At 39.4% G+C, this 23,625-nt stretch overlaps 1 protein-coding gene across 1 annotated transcript in view; it reads right to left on the bottom strand.

Moving 5' to 3' along the window:
• Positions 1–1,443: 1,443 nt before the first annotated feature.
• The window catches only part of PLSCR5 (phospholipid scramblase family member 5), a gene marked incomplete at both ends in the record, with an annotated part of 67,195 nt that continues 45,013 nt past the window's right edge, over positions 1,444–23,625 (bottom strand). Inside the window, 2 exons of the mRNA XM_079766347.1 lie at positions 1,444–1,482; positions 21,049–21,210. Of these exons, the coding sequence (XP_079622473.1) occupies positions 1,444–1,482; positions 21,049–21,210 (201 nt within the window). The remainder of the gene's footprint in view (positions 1,483–21,048; positions 21,211–23,625) is intronic.

Here is a 23,625-nt window from a genome sequence, read left to right as displayed (position 1 = left end):
CTGCTGTTATGATATCAGCAACAAAAATGTTTCATCTTAGAACTCAAAAGTAAAAGACAAGAAGAAGATATGAAAACAGGATTATCCTTAGGAAAAACATTTGGGATCTGAGCAGGTCTTGCACATACTTCCAGATTTTCCTTTGTTTTCATATCATTCTGTTACCCCATCAGGAAATGTTATCTATTTTCCTCCATTTTATTAGTTAACTAGAGGCCCCGTGCATGAAATTTGCGCATGGGTAAGGTCCCTAGGCCTGGCCGGCGACCAGGGCTGATGTGGGGGGAGGGGGGGCGGCCACTAGCCAGGGCCTCTCCTCCCTGGCTGCTGGTTGCCAGCCGGACCTTCCTTCATTCCATGCCACCCCCTGGTGGTCAGTGCACATCATAACGAGTGATCAAACTCCTGAGAGGACACTTTGCATGTTAGCCTTTTATATATATAGATATGCATCAACTTTTAAAATGCCATTTCATTTAGCTTGTTATAAATTATCATAAATCACACACATTATGGTTAAAATAGATAAGGGGAATGGAGAAAATATTGGGTTCTTAACTATCAACACAGCTCTGCAAAGTAGCAAATGGAAGAACTGAGGAGGGTCAGAAAAACTACATGTTTATGTTTATTCCTAAGCATCTTAATTTTTTTGTTGAAATGGTAAATGGGATTTTTTTTTTCATTTCTCTTTCTGAGAGTTCATTATTGGTGTATAAAAATGCCAGAGATTTTTTGGTGTTAATTTTGTATCTTGTTACATTGCTGAATTCACTTATTAAATCTAGTAGTTTTTAATGAACTCTTTAGGGTTTTCTATGTACAATATGCCCTTAGAACAAATTGATTTCATCTATCTTCCTTCTCATCTTTAAACATATTATTTAACTAACTTTTAGCTTTTCCAAAATAAAGTCTTACTACAATAAGATTAATTAATGAAGTAAAAAAAAAAAAAAGACTACTTACAAAAAGAACATTTTAGAAATCCAGTTCTTTTGATTAGTAACCAGCTTTGGTACCAAAAAAAACTTCAAAGTGCTCTCTAAACATTGAATTTTCATCAGTGATACTGCAAGCCTTAGTTCTCATCTTTCATGCTTACTCATGCAATAACTTCAAAGGAATCAAATAAAAGGATGGTAATCTCTCAAAGCAACATTGTGCTAGGGCCAGTAATCTTGTTTTAAGCTATCATGCATTTACAACCAAATAATTGCTTCAATATACTATACTTTATTAAATATAATAATTAACATTTTGTTACAAATGAGTAAATACTCAAACCATTAAGAAATGAAATCCAAGCCCAAGGGTTTCTAAAAAATATGAAAAAGAATTAGGGTCAAATGTCAACATCTTCAAGAGAAATAGATAATTTAAACTTGCCTTTTACTTACAGAAATATGTTCTGCATATTTTATTGTTTTGTCATCTTGATTGTTATAATCCAGCCAGTGAATGTTCAAAGAACATAAAATCCTACAAATAAGTATACTGAGTATGAGCGATTAATTTACAAAAAGGCAATTATTTAAAACCAAGAGTTTCACATATAATCTTTGATCACATAAAGCAATTTATCTTTCCTAGTGGTACTCCAGTAACATGTGATTTATCAGTAGAAAAAAAAATCCTATCTAATAAAAGAGTAATATGCAAATTGACCGTACCAACAAGCCACACCCACAAGCCAATCAGGAGTGGGTATGCAAATTAACCCAACCAAGATGGCTGTGGCCACGGAGTGAGCAGGAGGCTTGGGTTTCCCCAGCAATGGAGGAAGCCAAGCTTCCTGCATACCCTGGCCGGCAAAGGCCTTCGCTCAAGCCTACAAAGTTTCAGTTATAGAAGATAAATAAATCCCAACAAAAATGGCTGTGGCCATGGAGCAAGCAGGAGGCATGGGCTTCCCAGGCGATGGAGGAAGCCAAGCTCCTGGCCTGCCCTGGCCTCTGCTGAAGGCTACAAAGTTTCAATTATAGAAGATAAATAAATCCCAGATACCAGGGCCTCCACTTGGGTCGCCGGGGGGCGTGGCCGGCCTGCAAACCACCACAGGCCCCTTGCCCAGGCCACCCCACGCCCCAAGGGGACCCTCACCCTGATCCAGGACACCCTTCAGGGCAAACAAGCTGGCCCCTACCCGTGCACCAGGCCTCTACCCTATCTAATAAAAGAGTAATATGTGAATTGACCATCACTCCAACACACAAGATGGCTGCACCCATGTGGTCAAAGATGGCTGCCTCCATGTGTACACAAGATGGCCACCACAAGATGGCCAGCAAGGGAGGGCAGTTGGGGGCGATCAGGCCAGCAAGGGAGGGCAGTTGGGGGTGATCAAGCCTGCAGGAGAGGGAAGTTAGGGTGACCAGGCCAGCAGAGGAGGGAAGTTGGGGGTGACCAGGCCTGCAGGGGAGGGCAGTTAGGGGCAATCAGGCTGGCAGGGGAGCAGTTAGGCATCAATCAGGCTGGCAGGGGAGTGGTTAGGGGGTGATCAGGCTGGCAGGCAGAAGCGGTTAGGGGCAATCAGGAAGGCAGGCAGGCGAGCAGTTGGGAGCCAGCAGTCCTGGATTGTGAGAGGGATGTCAGACTGCCTGTTTAGGCCCGATCCTACCATGAAGGATCCTACCGTGATCGGGCCTAAACGGGCAGTCAGACATCCCTCGAGGGGTCCCAGATTGGAGAGGGTGCAGGCTGGGCTGAGGGACACACACCCCCGTGCACGAATTTCATGCACTGGACCTCTAGTAAAAAATAATTTGTAAGCTTCATGACACTTGTATGTCTAATTTTTCAGAGCAAAAGTAAGTTGAAAACCTTATCTGAATCAGCATGGTATCATCAGTAAAAATTTGGGTGATCAAGACTTTGTAAAATTAGATTGTAGAGCATTCTGAGTCAGTGCAGAAAGCTGTAATAGACACTGACTTTTGTACAAGAATTAGTTATATCATCATCAACTTTGTGGTCAGTAACTATCATCTGAGGAAGTACTGAAAACTATACCAGAGGGAACTTTAGAGGCAAAAGGTTAGATCTATGGGTTGTGGAGTGGTAGCCTTGAACCACAGGAAAACAAAAATTACGATGTACTTAAGAATTTTGCTGTTCAGATCAAGGAATGTCCTCACACTAGCAGCTTTTAAAGGTCTCTTATAACAAGGTCATGAAATGGAGACAGCATTTAAAAATTAAAAACATAATTATTCCTATCAATTTATTTTTATAAGTCAGTAATTTATGTTGGTATTACAGGTGAGAAATTGTTTTAAAAGCTATGTTGGCAAAAAGTGTAAATGTTTTATAATATTATGGTAAAAAAGAAAAAAGGAAGGGAGCCATTGGATGTTCTCTGTAGTATCTTTCTCCCTCAAGACACTGGAGTTCAAAATTATCTTTTAGTTGATTGGGATATTATCTAGGTCGGTGCTTCTCCAACTTATAGTGTATAGAGAATTACTGATAGTACATTTTTGCCATCCCATCCACCAGTTACATATAAGAGGCGGTGGGGGCAGATTAAAGATGATCTTTTTTTTTGATATAAACATTAAGTATAATGATTATCAATAATGCCGAATTGAAGTTTTGGAAAGGGGGTATGTGTATGTGTGTGTTTGTGTTGTGTGTACACACATGCATGTGTGTATTTGGAGAGATTGGTTTTGAAGTGCTAAATGATCAAAATGGAAAAAGTGAGCAAGAAGTGGCAAATTAAAAAGCCTTGTCAAAGATTAAAGCCCTTAGGATCCAAGATGGTGGCTGACAGGACAGCAATGAGAAAGAGTGTGAGTGAGTGAGAGAGCAAAAGGGAAGTGTGTGGACATGTGGGGCGTATGTGTATGTGAGAGTGAGGGACAGTTATATTCTGCAGGACTTTTGGGGACTGGCGGACCAGGCTTCCCTAGCCGGGCAGCCTCTACTACCGCTGAAATCTCTCCTGGGGCAGCTGGCTCTGCTGCAGAGACTGCACCATGTTGAAGGGGAGAGCGGCTGTGGCTAGAAGCCCTCGGACACCACCCAGGACACTACCTTGGCTGCGAATCCATGAACACTGAGACTCCAGTGTCCTTGGTCATAGGCTACTAAAAAGTTTGTCCAGGGGGAGACAAAATGGCGGTGGAATAGGCAGATGGGTCTGGTGCCTTCTCATGGAATAGATAGAAGAAACACCTGAATCGAATAATATCCACCTGGAATTAGTGAATTAAACACAGATGGAGAGACAATCCATGGACAGAAAGGTCAGAGATAGCTGGGAGACCAACGGGATTGGGGATCTGGGCTGGAGGGAGAAATGCATGAAGCCGGGAATAGAGTGTCAGAGGGAGAATAGGCTGCACCAAGTCCACGTACATTAGGAACACGTGTAGTGCTCAACTGTAGAATGATGTCCACAGGGCTCCTGGCAGCAGGGGACTCTAGATCTAAGCCCACAGCTTTGGGAGGCTGCACCAGAAAGGAAGCCTGAAGTTCTGCATCGGTCGCACAGTGCCAGGGTGAGAGAGACATGCAGCAGCATGGTTGCTCTGTCTTTATAATTTCCTTGCTTTTACCAGCTAAACACAGGGTCTTTCAATCACAAACACTCACTTAGGCTGCAGTGCAGGGGAAGGTAGTTTTGTGGAAGCTGGGGAACAAAATAGGGAGAAGTGATCAGAAAGCCAGCTCTGGGACAATCAGATCCCTCCAACCCTGAACAGACATTTTTCTCCCAGAGGCCAGGCCCCTCCTAACAGCACAGATACACCCAGCCTTGAGCTCAGCAGGGAAACAAAAATTCAAAATACCCCCAGGGAGCCCTCTGGGACTGGGTTGAGGGGCCATTTGGTCCTGGAAACTAATACAGTGACACCGCTACCTAGATGCCATGTCAGAAATAGACTCTTGGGTAAATATGACTGAAAGCAGGTAGAAAAACAAAGCAGGCAGATTGATCCTGCCTGGCTGAAACCAAGGCAGTGGCATCTGACACAGAGGAGCGGTGGATTACTGGGAGCTTCAACATGGTGCTGAGAAGGAAGCTGAGACATGGCAGACAGAACAGTGGGGAGGGGTCTTAGACCAGCCCCCATGGGACATTAAATACTCAGCTAAAGTGAATGAACTTTATTACTTCACTTTTTTTTATCTTTTACTTAAGAAACTATTTTTTTTATTTTCTTTACTAGTAGCCCGTTTGCACGAAGATTCGTGCAATAGACCTTCTTTCACCTGGCTGCCTGCACCAGTTTTCTGCCGGCACCGGGGACCCAGGCCTTGGCTGTGGCCACCGCCTTCTGCCTTCTTTCAGGGTCGGGGCTTGGCCCCAGGCGGTGGCCTTGGGCTCAGCCGCACCCAACATCCCTGCTAGGGATCGCAGGAGCCGACCCCCAGTGGTTGCCTGCGATCCGTGCAGGCTCCCCGCTGGTGCCCAAGGCCGGGAAAGCCGCCCGAGGCTTTCCTGGCCTTGGGCTCGGCTGCACCCAGCATCCCTGCAACGGTTTCCTGGTGGGCGTGGCTGGTGGGCGTGGCTTGGTTGATGGGCGTGGCTTGGGCATAGCGAAGGTGTGGTCAATTTGCATATTTGTCTATTATAAGGTAAGATTTTACTTTTTAAATTATTTTTATTTATTATTATTATTACTACTAGAGTCCTGGTGCATGGATTCGTGCACCAGTGGAGTCCTTCAGCCTGGCCTGCAGGGATCAGGCTAAGGCTGGCATTCCAACATTCCCTGAGGGGTCCCAGGTGCAAGAGACCACTCTGAAAAGTAGCTGTCACTTGACAGCTCCTCTGTTGAGCATCTGCCCCCTGTTGGTCGGTGCACGTCATAGCTACCAGACAGTCGGCTGGTCAAACAGTCAGACAGTCACTTAGGCATATATATATATATATATATATATATATATATATATATATATAATATATATAATTTTTTAAATTTTTATTCTACATTCTATTTTTATTTTATTATTATTTTTATCATAATTTTACCCTATCTTATTTTTTTCCTTTATGCCAACCCTTTCTTCCTCACTTCCCTCTTTTTCATCTTGTTTCTCTTCTCCTGTTCCTGCATTAGTCTTTCTCTCTCCTTTCTTTTTACTTTTTAAAAATTTATCTTCTTTATCTGTTTTATTGATGCATTACTATTATAGTAGTCTCTGTTGGCTTACTCATATATCTAATTTCCTATCCCTGCTCCAAGTCCATGCACCCTTTCCTTTTCTCTTTCTTCACTAGCCAATTTCTTTTCTGGTTGTTGTTGTTTGTTTGATTGTTTGTTAGTTTGTTTTTGTTTTCTATTTTATGCTTTTTTTGTTTCATCTCCTTGCTTGTTTTCTTCTTCTGCTAAGAGAAGACCAGGCCCCTCTTATTTTCACTCACCAAACTCAGGCCTATCTGCTCCCTACTCTATTCTCCTTTTCCAAAAATAAAGAAATATATAGATAGATAGATGAAAGAAAGGGGAAATCTTTATTATTTATTGAGTATTTTGTTTTTTACTTTTCTTCTTATACACACATTCACTTTTTACCTCCTCTAAACTTAATTGTGGCCATTCCTCCATTCATTCAATTCTTTTACCTTACCTTCTGGAAATAAGCTCTGCCTCTTCAGATTCAGCTCCCCTTTTTTTCTGGATGTTTGCTGTTTGCATTTTTTGGTTTAGTTGTGTGGAGCTTTCCCCCCATATATGTATATATTTTTCCCCTTATTTTTTCATTTTTTCTTTTCTCTCTTACCTTTTTTCTTTTTCTCAATAACATTTTTGCATGCTTTTCTCTCCCCTAATTCTCTTTTCTCTGGTGGTCACCTAAATAGCAGTCCTAAATGACTCACTAGAGTAGGTGGACTTAATTGACATCTTCAGAACATTTCACCTCAAAGCTACAGAATATACATTCTTCTCAAGTGTTCATGAGCCATTTTCAAAGATAGACCACATACTGGGACACAGGAAAAGTCTCTTCAAATTCAAGAAGATAGAAATCATATCAAGCATCTTCTCAGACCACAATAGTATAAAATTAGAAGTCAACTAAAATAAAAACAATGAAAAAAATTAAACACTTGGGGGCTAAATAGCATGCTATTACACAATGATTGGGTTACCAAAACCATCAAAGAAAAAATGAAAAGCATCCTGGTAAGAAACGACAATGAAAACACAATAATACAAAATCTATGGGACACAGTGAAAACAGTCTTGAGAGGGAAGTTCATAGCTCTATAGGCCTACCTCAAAAAAAGAAAAGAAAAAATGGTAACAAATTATCTAACCCTACATCTCAAAGAATTAGAAAGAGATCAACAAGAAATGCACAGAATAAGCAGAAAGAAGGAAATAATAAAGATCAAAGAGGAAATAAATGACATAGAGACCCCCCCAAAAAACCCCAAAGAAACACACAACAAAAACAAACAAACAATAACAACAACAACAAAAAAATACACAACACAAAATATCAATAAAACCAAGAGCTGGTTCTTTGAAAGGATAAACAAGATTGATGAACCTGTAGCCAGGCACACCTAGAAGCAAAGAGAGAGGACCAAAATAAACAAAATCAGAAACAAAAGAGGCAAAGTAACAATGGACCCCAAAGAAATACAAAGGATTACGAAAAAATTCTATGAACAACTCTACTCCAACAAACTGGACAACCTAGAAGATATGGGCATATTCTTAGAAAAATACAAGCTCGCAAAACTCAATCAGGAAGAATGAAAAAACCTGAATAGGCTGATAACTACCAAAGAAATTGAAGCAGTAATCAAAAATCTTTCAGCAAACAAAAGTCCTGATCTGGACGGCTTTACAGGGGAGTTCTACCAAGCATTCAAAAAAGAACTAAAACATATCCTCCTCAGACTATTCCAAAAAAATTCAAGAGGAAGGTACACTTCCAAGCTCTTTCTATGAAGCCAGCGTTACCCTAGTTCCAAAACCAGATAAAGACACTACAAAGAAAGAGAACTACAGGCCAATATCTTTGATGAACATAGATGTTAAAGTCATCAACAAAATTCTAGCAAAGCAGATCCAGCATTATATTAGAAAGATCATACTCCATGACCAAGTGGGATTTATTACAGGGATGCAAGAATGCTACAAATTCCACAAATTAATAAATGTGATACATTCGAAAAACAAATTGAGAGACAAAAATCACATAATCATACCCATTGATGCAAAAAAAGCAATGGACCAAATCCAACACCCTTTCTGAATAATAACTCTCAGCAAAGTGGAAATAGAGGGATCATACCTCAACATAATAAAAGGCCTTCTATGGCAAACCTATAGTCAACATCATACTCAATGGGCAAAAACTAAATATATTTCCCCTTAGAACAGAAACAAGACAGGGATGCCCACTCTCACCACTCCTGTTCAATATAGTACTGGAAGTGCTAGTCATAGCAATCAGGCAAGAAGAAGAAATAAAAGGCATCCAAATTTGAAAAGAAGAAGAAAACTGTCATTATTTGCAGATGACATGATATTGTACGTAAAAAAACCCAAAGAATCCACCAAAAAACTACTATATTTAATAAATGAATTTGGCAATGTAGCAGGATACAAAATTAACACCCAGAAATCTATGGCTTTTTTATACAACAATAATGAACTCACAGAAAGAGAAACTAAAAGAACAATCCCATTCACCATTGCACCAAAAAAATTAAGATACCTAGGAATAAGGAGATAAAAGACAAATACTTGAGAAACTACAGGACATTGAAAAAAGATATAGAGGGAGACATAAACAAATGGAAGAACAAACCATGTTCATTGATTGGTAGAGTCAACATCATTAAAATGTTCATACTACCCAAAGCAATTTATAGATTCAATGCAATCCCCATTACAATAGCAATGGAATATTTCAAAGACCTAGAACAAACTCTCCAAAAATTCACCTGGAATAAAAAAGACCCCAAATAGCCACAGCAATCTTGAGAAAGAAGAACAAAGTTGGAGGGATCACAATACCAGATATCAAACTAATTACAAAGCCATGGTTCACAAAACTGCCTGGTTGTAGTGGGGTCTCTCTTTTCTGCTTGCAGTGTGGCTAGAGAGTGGTCCAGTTCCTGAGTAGGGGTGGCTGGGGATTGAGAAAAATGAAAGAAAGAGACAAGACACGGAGATAGAAGGAAAAAGCTGGAGCTGGGTGGGACCGCTGCCCTCTTCTGATGGAGAGACAGTGACCCAGAGCAGATGCAGTGTGTTTATTTTATACCCCCAAATACCAGGAAGATTTCCTATTCGTTCCTGGTGCTTGGCTGGATTTACATAAGAAAACCCACCCCCTGCACCTGGGCTGAAATGAAGGTCAAGCTGACAACACTTCTGCCTTTTGGCAGAATGTGTTTCTAGGGCGTGGCTTTGCCGACTGCCCTGGATTCAGCTGACAATTTAAAGAAATGCCCATGTGCCTTCCTAGGTGTTCTCTACACCTGGTATTGGCACAAGAACAGACATATAGACCAATGGAACAGAACAGATAACCCAGAAATAGACCTAAGCATTATGCTCAAATAATATTTGACAAAGGAGGAAAGAGCATACAATGAACTGATGACAGTCTCTTCAATAAATGGTGCTGGAATATTTGGTCAAATACATGTAAGACAATGAAACTAGATCACCAACTTACACCATCTAAAAAAACAAACTCAAAATGGTTAAAGGACTTAAATGTAAGTCGGGAAACCATAAAAATTTTAGAAGACTCCATAGTCAGCAAAATATCAGACATATTTAGTAGAAATATCTTTACTGATACAGCTCCTAGGGCAAGGGTAACTAAAGAGAAAATAAACAAATGGGACAACATCAAAATAAAAAGTTTCTGCACAGCAAAAGAAACCATCAACAAAACAACAAGAAAGCCCACTGCATTTGAGAACATATTTGCCAATGCTATTTCAGATAAGGGTTTAATCTCCAACATTTACAGGGAACTCATAGAACTTAACAAAAGAATGATAAACAATCCAATCAAAATATGGGCAAAGGACCTAAATAGATCCTTTTCAAAAGAGGACATACAGAAAGCAAGAGACATCTGAAAACATGCTCAAAGTCACTAATCATCCGAGAGATGCAAATCAAAACAACAATGCGGTACCACCTCACACCTGTCAGAATGGCTATCATCAACAAATCAACAAAGGACAAGTGCTGGCAAGGATGTGAAGAAAAAGGAACCCTCGTGCACTGCTGGTGGGAATGCAGACTGGTGCACCCACTGTAGAAAATAATACTCAGTTTCCCCAAAAAGTTAAGAATGGAACTCCCATTTGACCCAGTAATACCAATTCTAGGAATATATCCCAAGAAACCTGAAATACCAATCAGAAAGGATATATTCACCCCTATGTTCATAGCAGCACAATTTACTATAGCTAAGATCTGGAAACTGCCTTAGTGGCTATCAGCAGATGAGTGGATTAATAAACTGTGGTACATCAACACAATGGAATACTACGCTGCTATAAAAATGAAGGAACTTTTATCATTTGCCACAGCATGGATGGAACTGGAGAGCATTATGCTAAGTGAAATAAGCCAGTCAGAGAAAGATAAATATCACATGATCTCACTCACATGTGAGATATAATAATCAACATAAACAGATGAACAAAAATAGATTCAGAGACAAGGTAGCACCAAACAGACCATCCAACCTCAGAGAGAAGGCAGCGGAGGGGCGGGGAAGAGGGTTAGAGAGCAACCAAAGAACTTGTATGTATGCATATTAGCATAACCAATAGATGCAGACACTGGGGCGGTGGGAGCTTGCCCTCAGGGGTGGCTTGGGGGGGTCAATTGGGAAAAAAGGAGACATGTAATACTTTAAACAATAAATATATAAATAAAAAAAATAAAAAATAAAAAGCCCTGTCAAGTGGGAAGAGAAGAATAGGGAATGAAAGATATATTGGGTGTCAGGCAAGATTGGCTGGAATTTGTTATTTTTTTAGATAAAAATGGGAATTGAGGGTGACTACTTAGTAAGTATAAAAACATAGTGGTCTACATATAAAAATTCTACCTTCTTCCAATGGTAGGGAACCAATAAGTGAAGTTAAAGTAACTCCTCTTAAATTTCTGAAGAAAATACTCTATCTATAATAATAGGAGGCCTAATATGCTAATTAGACCAGATGTCCTTCCAGATGACCTTCCAGATGAAGTCAGGGTTGTGAGGGAAGCAGGGTCACAGGTGCCTGCCGGCTGCCAGAAGGAAGCCCGGGTCTCAGGTGTCAGAGGGAAGCGGTGCCAGCAGCCGGGGGAAGGAAGGCCTTCTCTTACACTAAATTCATGCATCGGGCCTCTAATATATATCTATATATCTATATATCTATATATCTATATATCTATATATCTATATATCTATATATCTATATATCTATATATCTATATATATAAATATCTATGTATATCTATTATTCTATATATATATCTATATATCTATTTATCTATCTATATTTCTATATATCCATATATCTATATATCTATATATGTCTATATCTAAAGATATTTATCTATATATCTACATCTACATCTATCTATCTATCTATCTATCTATCTATCTATCTATCTATCTATCTATATCTGTATCTATCTATATATATATATTAGAGGCCCGGTACATGAAATTTGTGCATGCGGGGGGGGGGGGGGGGCGGGGAGTGTCCCTCAGCCCAGCCTGCATTGTCTCCAATCTGGGACCCCTCAAGGGATGCCCGACTGCCTGTGTAGGCCCAGTCAGATATCCCTCTCACAATCTAGGACTGCTGGCTTCCAACCACTCGCCTGCCTGCCTGCCTGATTTCTCCTAACTGCTTCTGCCTGCCAGCCTGATCACCCCCTAACCACTCCCCTGCCAGCCTAATTGACGCCTAACTGCTCCCCTGCCAGCCCTATTGCCCTTAATTGCCCTCCCCTGCCGGCCCAGTCACCCCAAACTGCCCTCCCTTGTCAGCCTGGTCACCCCTAAATGCCTTCCCCTGCAGGTCTGGTCCCCCCCAACTGCCCTCCCCTGCAGGCCTCATTGCCCCCAACTGCCCTCCCTTGCAGGCCTGGTCCCTCCCAACTGCCCTCCCCTGCTGGCCTGATAGCCCACAACTGCCCTCCCCTGCTGGCCATCTTGTGGTGGCCATCTTGTGTATTGGAGTGATGGTCAATTTGCATATTACCCTGTTATTAGATAGGACATCTATATCTAATCTATACCCATATCATCTATAATCTATCTATATAAATTCATTAAATGAAGTCATTAGGGAATTATTTTTAGTTTATATATTTCCTAAGTGTCTTTAGAAGAGACTGAGAAAATAGGGCCTGTTATTTTTTACAGTAGCACACATTAATATAACCATACGATTTACATTCCTAAAACCCAGAACAACAACAAAATATGAGAGTTAGAATGTAGGATTATTTTATTTTTAAAATTTATCTTTATTATTGAAAGTATTATAGATTCCCCCCCATTGACCCCTTCAATCCTACATGTAGGTTTATTTTTATTTTATTTATTTTTGTTGGTTAGTTAATTCATTTATTATTTTTTTATTGTTTAAATTATTACATATGTCTCTTTATCCCCCATCCACCCCTCCATGGCCACTCCCACCCCACAGGACAAGCCCCCATCAACCCAGTGTCCATGTCCATTGGTTATGCTAATATGCATGCATACAAGTCCTTTGGATGATGTCTTAACCACCCCCCTCCCCTGCCTTCCCTCTGAGGTTTGCAGGTCTGTTCAGTGTTTCTCTGTCTCTGGACCTATTTTTGTTAATCAATTTATGTTGTTCACTAGAGGCTCAGTGCACAAAATTCATGCACTTGGCGGGGTTCCCTCAGCCTGGCCTGAGCCCTTTCACAGTACAGGAGCCCTTGGGGGATGTGCGACTGACATCCTTAGCACTGCCGTGGAGGTGGGAGAGGCTCCCACCACTGCAGCTGTGCTTGCCAGCCATGAGCCAGGCTTCTGGCTAAGCTGCACTCCCCCTGTGGGAGTGCACTGACCACCAGGGGGCAGCTCCTGCGTTGAGCATCTGCCCCCTGGTGGTCAGTGCACATCATAGTGAACAGTTGTTCTGCCATTCAGTCAATTTGAATATTAGCCTTTTATTATATAGGATGGTCTTTGGTTGATTACCTCCCACCCACCTACCCACGATTGTGGCTGGGGAGGGACGTGGGAGGTTGGCCAGCCGGAAAGGGACTGCAGGAGAGCTCAGGGCATGTCTGGCCTGTCTCGTACAATCCCAAGTGGCCGGTCCCCAGCAGCAATCTAACCTACTGGTCCAAGTGTCTGCCCCCTAGTGGTCAGTGCATGTCATAGCGAGCAGTTGAGTGGCCTTAACATATCATTAGCATATTACCCTTTGATTGCTTGAATGGATGACTGGACAACCAAAAACTTAGCATATTTGTCTTTTCTTATATCTATAATAATAATAAGAGCGTAATATGCTAATTAGACCAGACAGCCAAACAACCTTCTGGACATCATTCCAACGTCCTTCCAGATGAAGCTGCAGTGGAGTGGGTTGAGGCAGAGGTGGTTAGGGGCGATCAGGCAGGCAGGCGAGCAGTTAGGGGTGATCAGATAGGCAGGTGAGTGGTTAGGGAAAATCAGGCAGGCAGGTGAGCTGTTAGGGGCAATCAGACAGGCAGGCAGAGTGGTTAGGAGCCAGCGGTCCTGGATTGCAAGAGGGATGTCCAACTGCCAGTTAAGGCCCAATACCTGTGGACCTAAACTGGCAGTCAGATATCCCCCAATGGGCTCCAGTTTGCAAGAGGGTGCAGGCAGGACTGACGGACCTTCCTCCCATACACAAATTTTGTGCACCGGGCCTCTAGTAGGATTATATTCTATAAATGAATGAGATCATGCGATATTTATCTTTCTTCAACTGGCTTTTTTTGCTTAGCACAGTGGTCGGCAAACTGCAGCTCGTGAGCCACATGTGGCTTGTGAGCCGCTGTTTGCTGCTCTGTTGACTAATGAGTTTGCCTTCCACTGTCATGTACTACCCTTTACCTCTTTGCACACAATATGCCACAATTGCCTAATCCTCACAGCTTCCAACTACACGGTAACATTTTGTCTAGTAGTGGTCGGCAAACTCATTAGTCAACAGAGTGGCAAACTGCGGCTCGCGAGCCACATGTGGCTTGCAAGCCGCAGTTTGCCGACCACTGGGTTAGCATAATGCTCGCCAGGTCCATCCATGCTGTTGCAAATAGTAAAAGTTCCTTCTTTTTTATAGCAGAGTAGTATTCCATTCTGTAGATGTATCACAATTTTTTAATCCATCTGCAGATGGACACTTAGGTTGTTTCCAAATCTTGGCTATTGTGAATTGTGCTGCTATGAACATAGGAGTGCATATATCCTTTCTGATTGGTGTTTCTGTTTTCTTGAGATATTTTTCTAGAAGTGGGATTACTGGGTCAAATGGCAGTTCCATTTTTAACTTTTTGAGACAACACCATACTCTTTTCCACAGAAGGTGCACCAGTCTGCATTCCCACCAGCAGTTCACGAGGGTTCCTTTTTCTCCACATCCACGCCAGCACTTGTTTGTTGATTTGTTGATAATAGCCATTTTGACAGGTGTGAGATGTTACCTCATTGTTGTTTTGATTTGCATTTCTTTGATGACTAGTGACTTTGAGCATGTTTTCCTATGTCTCTTGGCCTTCTGTATGTCCTCTTTTGAAAATGACTATTTAGCGTCTTTGCCCATTTTTTGATTGGATTGTTTATCTTCGTTTTGTTAAGTTGTATGAGTTCCCTATAAATTTTGGAGATTAAATCCTATCAGAGATAACATTGGCAAATATGTCCTCCCATGCAGTGGGTTCCCTCCCTCCTTCCCTCCCTCCCTCCTCCCCTTCCTCCCTTCCTCCCTTCCTTCCTTCCTTCCTTCCTTCCTTCCTTCCTTCCTTCCTTCCTTCCTTCCTTCCTTCCTTCCTTCCTTCCTTCCTTCCTTGTCTTTCTTTCTTTGATGGTTGTTTCTATTGCTGTGCAGAAGTTTTTATTTTGATGTAGTCCAATTTGTTTATTTTCTCTTTAGTTTCCATTGCCCTAGGAGCTGTATCACTAAAGATATTGCTGCCTATGGAGTCTTCTAAGATTTTTATGGTTTCCCATCTTATGTTGAAGTCCTTTATCCACTTTGAATTTATTTTTGTGTATGGTGTAACTTGGTGGTCTAGTTTCATTTTTTTGCATGTATCTGACCAATTTTCCCAACACCATTTATTGAAGAGACAGTCTTGACTGCATTGTATGCTCTTGCCATCTTTGTCAAATATTATTTGAGCATAATGGCTTGGATGTATTTATGGGGTCTCTGTTCTGTTCCATTGATCTATATGCCTGTTCTTGTGCTAGTACCAGGCTCTTTTCATTATGGCGGGTTTGTAGTATAACTTGAAATCTCCTATTGTAATTCCTCCATCTTTTTTTTTCTACCTAAAATTGCTTCAGCCTATTTGGGGTCTTTTTTTCATTTCATTTAAATTTTTGGAGTTTTGTTCTAGGTCTGTGAAATATGCTGTTGGTATTTTAATAGGGATTACATTGAATCTGTAGATTGCCTTGGGTAGTATGGACAATTTAATGATGTTGATTCTACCAATCCATGAATACGGTATATTCTTCCACTTGTTTATATCTCCTTCTATCTCTTTTTTCAGTGTCCTGTAGTTTTCCAAGTACAGGTATTTGGCCTCCTTCGTTAAGTTTAGTCCTAACTGTTAATTTTTTTTGTTACAATGGTAAATGGGATTGTTTGTTTAGTTTCTCTTTCTGAGAATTCCTTATTGGTGTGTATACAAGCCATCAATTTTTGGGTGTTGATTTTGTATCCTGCTACATTGATAAATTCACTTATTAAATTTAATAGTTTTTTTGGTGGAGTCTTTAGGTTTTCTATGTACAATATCATGTCATCTGCTAATAATGAGAGTTTTACATCCTTCTTTCAAATTTGGATGCCTTTTATTTCTTCCTCTTGTCTGATCGCTGTGGCTAGCACTTCCAGTACTATGTTGAATAAGAGTGGTGAAAGCTGACATCCCTGTCTTATTCTGGTTCTTATGGGAAATGGTTTTAGCTTTTCCCCATTGAGTATGATGTTGGCTATAGGTTTGTCATATAACACTTTTATTATGTTCAGGTATGATCCCTCTATTCCCACTTTCCTGAGAGGTTCTTTTTAATAAAAAATGTGTGTTGGATTTTATCAAATATGCTCTTTTTCTGCTTCTCTTGATATGATCATGTGATTTTTGTCTTTCAATTTGTTTATGTGATGTATCATGTTTATTGATTTGAAAATATTATACCAGCCTTGCATCCCTGGAATAAGTCCCACTTGGTCATGGTGTATGATCGTTTTAATATATTGCTGGACATGATTTGCTAATATTTTGTTGAGGATTTTAGCATCTATGTTAATCAGAGATATTGGCTTGTAATTCTCTTTATCTGTAATTTCTTTATATGGTTTTGGAATAAGGATAGTGCTCACCTCATAAAAAGAGCTTGGAAGTGTTCCTTCTTCATGGATTTTCTGAAATAGGTTGAGGAGCATAGGTGTTCATTCTTTGAATATTTGGTAAAACTCCCCGGTAAAGCCATCTGGGCTTTACTTTTTGTTTGCTGGGAGGTTTTATTACTGTTTCTATTTTATCAGTGGTTATTGGCCTATTCATTTTTTCTGATTGCTCCTGATTCAGTTTTGGGACATTGTATTTTTCTAGAAATTTGTCATTTCATGGACATTGTCCAGCACGTTGGCATATAGTTGTTCATAGTATTTCCTTACAATCCTTTGTATTTCTGTGGTGTCAGTGGATACTTCTCCACTTTCACTTCTGATTTTACTTATTTGGGTCCTCGTTCTTTGTTTCTGTCAAGTCTAGTTAATGGTATATCAATTTTGTTTGTCCTTTCAAAGAACCAGCTCTTGGTTTCATTGAGTTTTTGTGTTTTTTGTTTGTTAAACAGTTTGTTTGTTTTTGTCTCTATGTTATTTACTTTGGCTATGTTTATTATTTCCTTCCCTTTACTTACTCTGGGCTTTTCTTGTTCTTTCTAGTTCTTTAATTTGTAAGGCTAGTTTGTTGTTTATTTTCCTGTTTTTTTGAGGTATGCCTGTAGTGCTTTGAACTTGCCTATTAGGACTGCTTTTGCTGTGTCCCAGACATTTTGGGTTGCTGTGTGTTCATTTTCATTTGTTTCCAGGAAGGTTTTTATTTATTTCTTGATCTCATTGGTAACCCATTCATTGTTTAATAACATGTTAGTTAGCCTTCATGTGTTTGAATGTTTTGGGGTACTTTTACTGTAGTTGATTTTAATTTCATTCCACTGTGATCTAAGAAGATGCTTGATATGATTTCAATCATCTTGAACTTATAGAAACTTGTTTTGTGTCCTGACATGTGGTCTATCTTTGTGAATGATCCATGTGCACTTGAGAAGAATGTATATTCTCCTGTGTTGGGATGAAATATTCTATCAATGTCCATTAAATTCATCTGATCCAGTGTGTCCTTTAGAGTCACTGTTAATAGGTTAAGTTTTTGTCTGGAATATCTATCCAGTGAAGTCAGCAGGGTGTTAAAGTCCCCTATTATGATTGTGTTTTTGTTGATCTCTCCATTAAAGTCCTCTAGAAGGTTTTTATATATTTAGAAACTCCTATATTGAGTGCATATATGTTTACCAGGGTTATATCCTCTTGTTGGATTTATCCCTTCAGTATTATGTAGTGACTTTGTTGTCTCTTGTGATGGCCTTCATTTTCAAGTCTATTTTGTCAGAAATGAGTATTGCTACTCCATTGTTTTTTCCTTTTCCATTTGCTTTGAAATTTTTAAAAATCCTATCACTCTCATCTTGTGTGTGTCTTTTGTTCTGAGGTGGGTCTCTTGTAGACAGCATATAGTTGGGTCATGTTTTTGTATCCATTCAGCTACCCTATTCCTTTGGATTGAATCATTTAATCAATTTATATTTAAAGTTATTATTGATAGGTACTTATTTATTGCCATTTTAATTCTGTATGCCTAGGATTCTCTCTCTGTTTCTTTTTATCATTACAGCAGTCCCTTTAGTATTTCTTGTTAAATGCTCGCTTGGTTGTGATACACTCCTTTAGCCATTTTTTTTTTTTTTGGTCTGGGAAGCTCTTTATTTTACCTTCTATTTTGAATGATAGCCTTGTTGGACATAGTAATCTTGGTTTCACATCTTTGCTTTCCACTATCTTGAGTACTTCATCTTATTCCCTTCTGGCCTATAGAGCAGTGGTTCTCAACCTTTCTAATGCCGCAACCCTTTTCTTAGGCTCTACAGCAGCGGTTCTCAACCTGTGGGTCGTGACCCAAAGGTTGAGAACTGCTAGCAGGGTTGCCTAAGACCATCGAAAAACACAGATATTTACATTACGCTTCATCAACAGTAGCAAAATTACAGTTATTAAGTAGCAACGAAAATAATTTTATGGTTGGGGGTCACCACAACATGAGGAACTGTTTAAAGGGTCATGGCATTAGAAAGGTTGAGAACCACTGCTATAGAGTTTGTGATGGGAAATTAGGTGTCAGCCTTATGGGAGCTCCTTTCTAGGTAACAGTTCTTTTTTCTCTTGCTGCTTTAAGATTCACTCTTTGTCTTTAATTTTTGGCATTTTAATTATGATTAAAATGTCTGGTCATGGGCCTGTTTGGGTTCTTCTTGCTTAGAGTTCTCTGTGCCGTCTGTACTTGTGTGAGTTTTTCCTTTACTAGTTTAGGGAAGTTTTCTGTCATTGTTTCTTCAAACACATTCTCTATCCATTACTCCCTTTCTGCCTCTTCTGGCACAATTATTATTTGAATATTGTTGTTTCATGTTGTCTCACAGCTCCCTTAACCCTTTGCACTCGCTTGCTTTTTTCTCAATTCCTTTATTCTACTTGGGATTTAATTTTTTAAATACCCCAGATTTTACAAAGCATGGCAGTAGAATAAAAAACCAGAGTTTCTTTTCATACAAACTTATTTATTTGGATTTTTTTGTATTTCAAATTATTGATACAGTCAAAGAGTATAAAAAGAGCTGCTATCGATGCTGTGTCGAGTCTCACTCGACATCCGAGTGCAAAAGGTTAAGCTGTACTCCTGTTTTTAAAATTTTTTTTTCTTCTTTTTGGTTCTCTGATTAAGTGATTTTTTTCAACCTTGTCTTCTAATTCGCTGATTTGGTCCTCAACTTCCCCTAATACGTTGTTTTTTCCTTCCATGTGTTCTTTATTTGTGTTATTTCAGTATTTATTTCTGACCTTTTTTTTTTTTTCAGAGTTACTCTATCTTTTTTCAAGCTGTTGAGTTTCTTTGCCATCAATAGTCTGAACTGTTTCAGATAAATTTCTTATCTCTGCTTCATTTATCTCTTCTTCTGGCGAATTCTGTTTTTCTTTCATTTGGATTTTTTCTTTGTCTCCTCATTTTGGCCTTGTTTGGGTTTGTGTTAGGTAGATCCTCTATGCCTCTCAATCTCTAGTGCAGGCAGTGTCAAATGCTGTTTCTGACTAATTAGACCAGGCAAAGACCACCTTGTCTACAGACTGATAAGATTTTGACTTGAATAGTCCCAGACAATTGTCCTCAGGTTAGGGGAGAGTTTTTTTCAACATGGTGGGATGGTTGCTTCTGCCTGGAGGCTAATTGTTATTTTTAGTCTCTTAAGTGACCTCAGGGCAAGGTGTTTTACAATAGGGTGGTTCAACTGTCTTCCCCCCAGGCAAAGCAAATGTCTGTGTGGGAAAGATATCCTCTGCTGTGTGAGGGAATGACTTAGCACTGGAAACTGGGGGCATCTGCCTTCTGTGCTCTAACCCCCACATCCCCAATTCTAGCATCTGCTCACACAGCTCCAGTCCACTCTGCTCTCCCTCTGCTGGAGCACAATGTGGGTGGTTCCACAGGGAATTTTTTGCATTGGCTCTTTAAGAGGGTTCCTGAAATTCCAGTTGTCTCTTCCTGGCAGACAACTACCCTGCTGCTTTTCACAGCCACATGTTTTGTGTGTACCCTTCTCAGGAGTGGTTCTCTCTGCTGGGGGGCCCATCTTGGGGATTAGACCCCAGAATTCTCAGTGGCAACCCCCAACAGCTGAGATATCTCTCCAGAAGGTCAGTTGCTTTCAGTGGGTGCCTGGCCAGCCCCTTTGTGCCTTTGCCCCTCCTACCAGGCTCTATGCAGTCTCTATGTTTGGTCCTTGTGTATCAGGGTTCTCTCCTGTGAGTATTCCATTGATTATTCTGGAAGTTTTCTGTATTTTAGTTGTAATTGCAGTTTGTTTCTGGGAGCATGTTCATGAAGCATCCATTTACTCTGCCACCATTTTTAATCTTCTGTAGGTTTATTTTTAAATTCCATGAGTTTTTGTTATTGCACTGAAAATGCTGGGAACAGGAGGGACATCGGAAACAGGGGACAGCCAATCCTTTGGCACAGGTATTATTAAATTTCTATTCTTCTATCCAAAACCAAAGAAGAAAAGGTTGCTAATTAAGTTGAAAGTTGGAAAGAAAGGATAAAGACATAATATCTTTATAACATGGAAAATCTGCCATATCCTATATCTATGTACACATCAGAAGGGCAGGAGTAGGGCTCTTTTCACATTCTGAACATCACCTAGTTCTTTGTTAAGCAATGAAGCTGTCCTGAACTTTATCCAAGGTAAATAATTGGGATACTTTTGTTTACATATTTTTCAGTGAAAGTGAAAATAAGCCAAAAAATCTAAATTGAATTTGAAAGAAAAGGGAAACTTAGGTTTTTAGGAAATATAAGAAGGTCTGCATGCTATAAATGCATTCTCATTCCTGAAGAATGTTGGTTCTAAACTAGCCTTCTATGTAAAGCTTAGTCCTGGGGGAGTGTGAAATTCTGTGTTTGTAATTGACAACTGAAAGAGAGAGAATAAGTCAGTTACACTCTTCAAGACCATACTTACAAAGAGAAAACAGGCACCAATCATGGCTGCTTTGACCCTCACATCTAAATCCGCAGGAACATGAATCCCAAAGTTGTCAGCGTTGGTGAAGACATTGTTTACAAACCCGGACCAGTACTTTGAAATCTTCCCAATTGTAAGATTTTCATTAATGGTCTTCACCTTTAAAAAGAAAATAAGAGGAAGGTAAATAGATGGTCTTATATTTCTTCACATACTTATTTCATGAGAGATTATTTATTTTATTCATCGTCTCTAAATGACAATATGATGTTACTCATTCCTTTATATAAGCACACGTTTATATATTTAACTTTCCATTTCACTCTTCAGGACGTTTGCTTTCCTGACAGTGTTCTAATTCATCATAAAATTTTGTTTTGTATACAGATGGAGAATGTTATAGCAATACACAATTAAGGCCAGCCGACCACAAGATGGCAGCAAGTACATAGTTTCAATTAGGTGGTCTAACCAAAAAGGTAATTCCTTTACTGGAGGTCCAAATTTTAAACCTCATTTCCTCAAAAAAAAAAAAAAAAAAAAAAAAAAAAAAAAAAAAGAAAGAAAGAGAGAAAGAAAGGGAAAAAGATAAAGGATTTAGAAGGAATTAGCTTCACTTCTAGGTGCAATTTGTTAACTTCTAAATTTTATTACTGATTTTATAAGTACAAACACATTTAAATTTTATTAGCCATTGCTTAATCTCATTTTTATATTACACTTAGACATTTACTAGCTAATTTATTTAATAACCAACCATAAGCACTATTTTTGCATTAAAAAGTCCTAATATACCACACAGGAAGTTCAAACTAATTTGACATAAAAAAATATCTATAGTCCTTTCCAGCTAGGCATTCACAATGAAACTTTATCAGCTATTCATTTGCTTGCCTTGTTTCCCATTCAAAGGCTGAAAGTGATTCAATATAAACTTTCATTTTCAGTATGTCAGTAGAAGGTAGAAAATAGAGAAAGTTACTTAGGACATCCCTATACCCAGAATACTAAAACACTTATAAGTTCTTGTTTGATCATAGGGCATGTTTTTATTTATTTATTTATTTATTTATTTATTTATTTATTTATTTAAAATAAATCTTTATTGTTCAGATTATTACAATTGTTACTCTTTTTTCCCCCCATAGCTCCCCTCCACCAGGTTCCTACCTCACCCTCTGCCCTTATCCGCCCCCCCCCCCCCAGTGTCCTCCTCCATAGGTGTACGCTTTTTGTTCAGTCTCTTCCCGCACCCCCCACTCCCCTTTTCCCCCGATAATTGTCAGTCCACTCCCTTTCTATGCCCCTGATTCTATTATATTAACCAGTTAGTACTGTTCATCAGATTTTTTATTCCCTTGGTTTTTAGATTCACTTGTTCATAGTTACCTATTTGTTGTTCATAATTTTTATCTTTATCTTCTTCCTCCTCTTCTTAAAGAATACCTTTCAACATTTCATATAATTCTGGTTTGGTGGTGATGAACTCCTTTAGCTTTTACTTATTTGTGAAGCTCTTTATCTGGCCTTCAATTCTGAATGATAGCTTTGCTGGGTAGAGTAATCTTGGTTGTAGGTTCTTGCAATTCATCACTTTGAATATTTCTTGCCATTCCCCTCTGGCCTGCATAGTTTCTGTTGAGAAATCAGCTGACAATCGTATGGGTGCTCCCTTATAGGTAACTAACTGTTTTTCTCTTGCTGCTTTTAATATTCTCTCTTTGTCTTTTGCTCTTGGAATTTTAATTATGATGTGTCTTGGTGTGGTCCTCTTTGGATTCCTTTTGTTTGGGGTTCTGTGTGCTTCCTGGACTTGTAAGTCTATTTCTTTCATCAGGTGGGGGAAGTTTTCTATCACTATTTCTTCAAATAGGTTTTCAGTATCTTGCTCTCTCTCTTCTTCTGGGACCCCCATAATTCTTATGTTGGTACGCTTGAAGTTGTCCCAGAGGCTTCTTACACTATTTTCAACTTTTTGTGTTCTTTTTGCTTTTTGCTTTTTCAGAGGAGTGATTTTTGCTTCTTGGTATTCCAAATCTTTGACTTGATTCTTGCGATCCTCTAGTCTGCTTTTAGGTTTCTGTATAATATTTTTTATTTCAGTCAGTGTATGCTTTATTTCTAGTTGATCCCTTTTCACGTCCTCGAGGTTCTCGTTTAATTTATCGGCATGTTTTTATACTTTATTCTTAGGAGAGCCATGCTAAGTCCTTTTGGAATGGCGTGGAGTTAAGAGATCTCCTTTTGCAAAATTTACATTGTATCCTATGTCAATGCTGTTAAACTGAATGTCCTAGGTGGTATACATGAATGAATAAAGAAAAAATTAACATACAGTTTAAATCAGACCATATCCTCTGCCTAAGGTGGAGAAACTAAGATAGTTCATATTGACATGCAACAACTTATTGTTTTTTAACATTCAATTTACATAAATACATTTATGTGAGAATATATTGTTCTATAAAACAAAGATAGCAAGTCTTATGAACATAACTTTTAAATTAGTGGTATTTTAATGTAATGTGCTTCTGAGATGAGATCTGAACTGGGGTATGTTACCACCAGTGCTAT

This window comes from Cnephaeus nilssonii, assembly GCF_951640355.1.
Source record: "Cnephaeus nilssonii genome assembly, chromosome: 3".
In the NCBI taxonomy this organism is placed as follows: domain Eukaryota; kingdom Metazoa; phylum Chordata; class Mammalia; order Chiroptera; family Vespertilionidae; genus Cnephaeus; species Cnephaeus nilssonii.
This window is presented reverse-complemented; position numbering and strand designations above follow the sequence as displayed.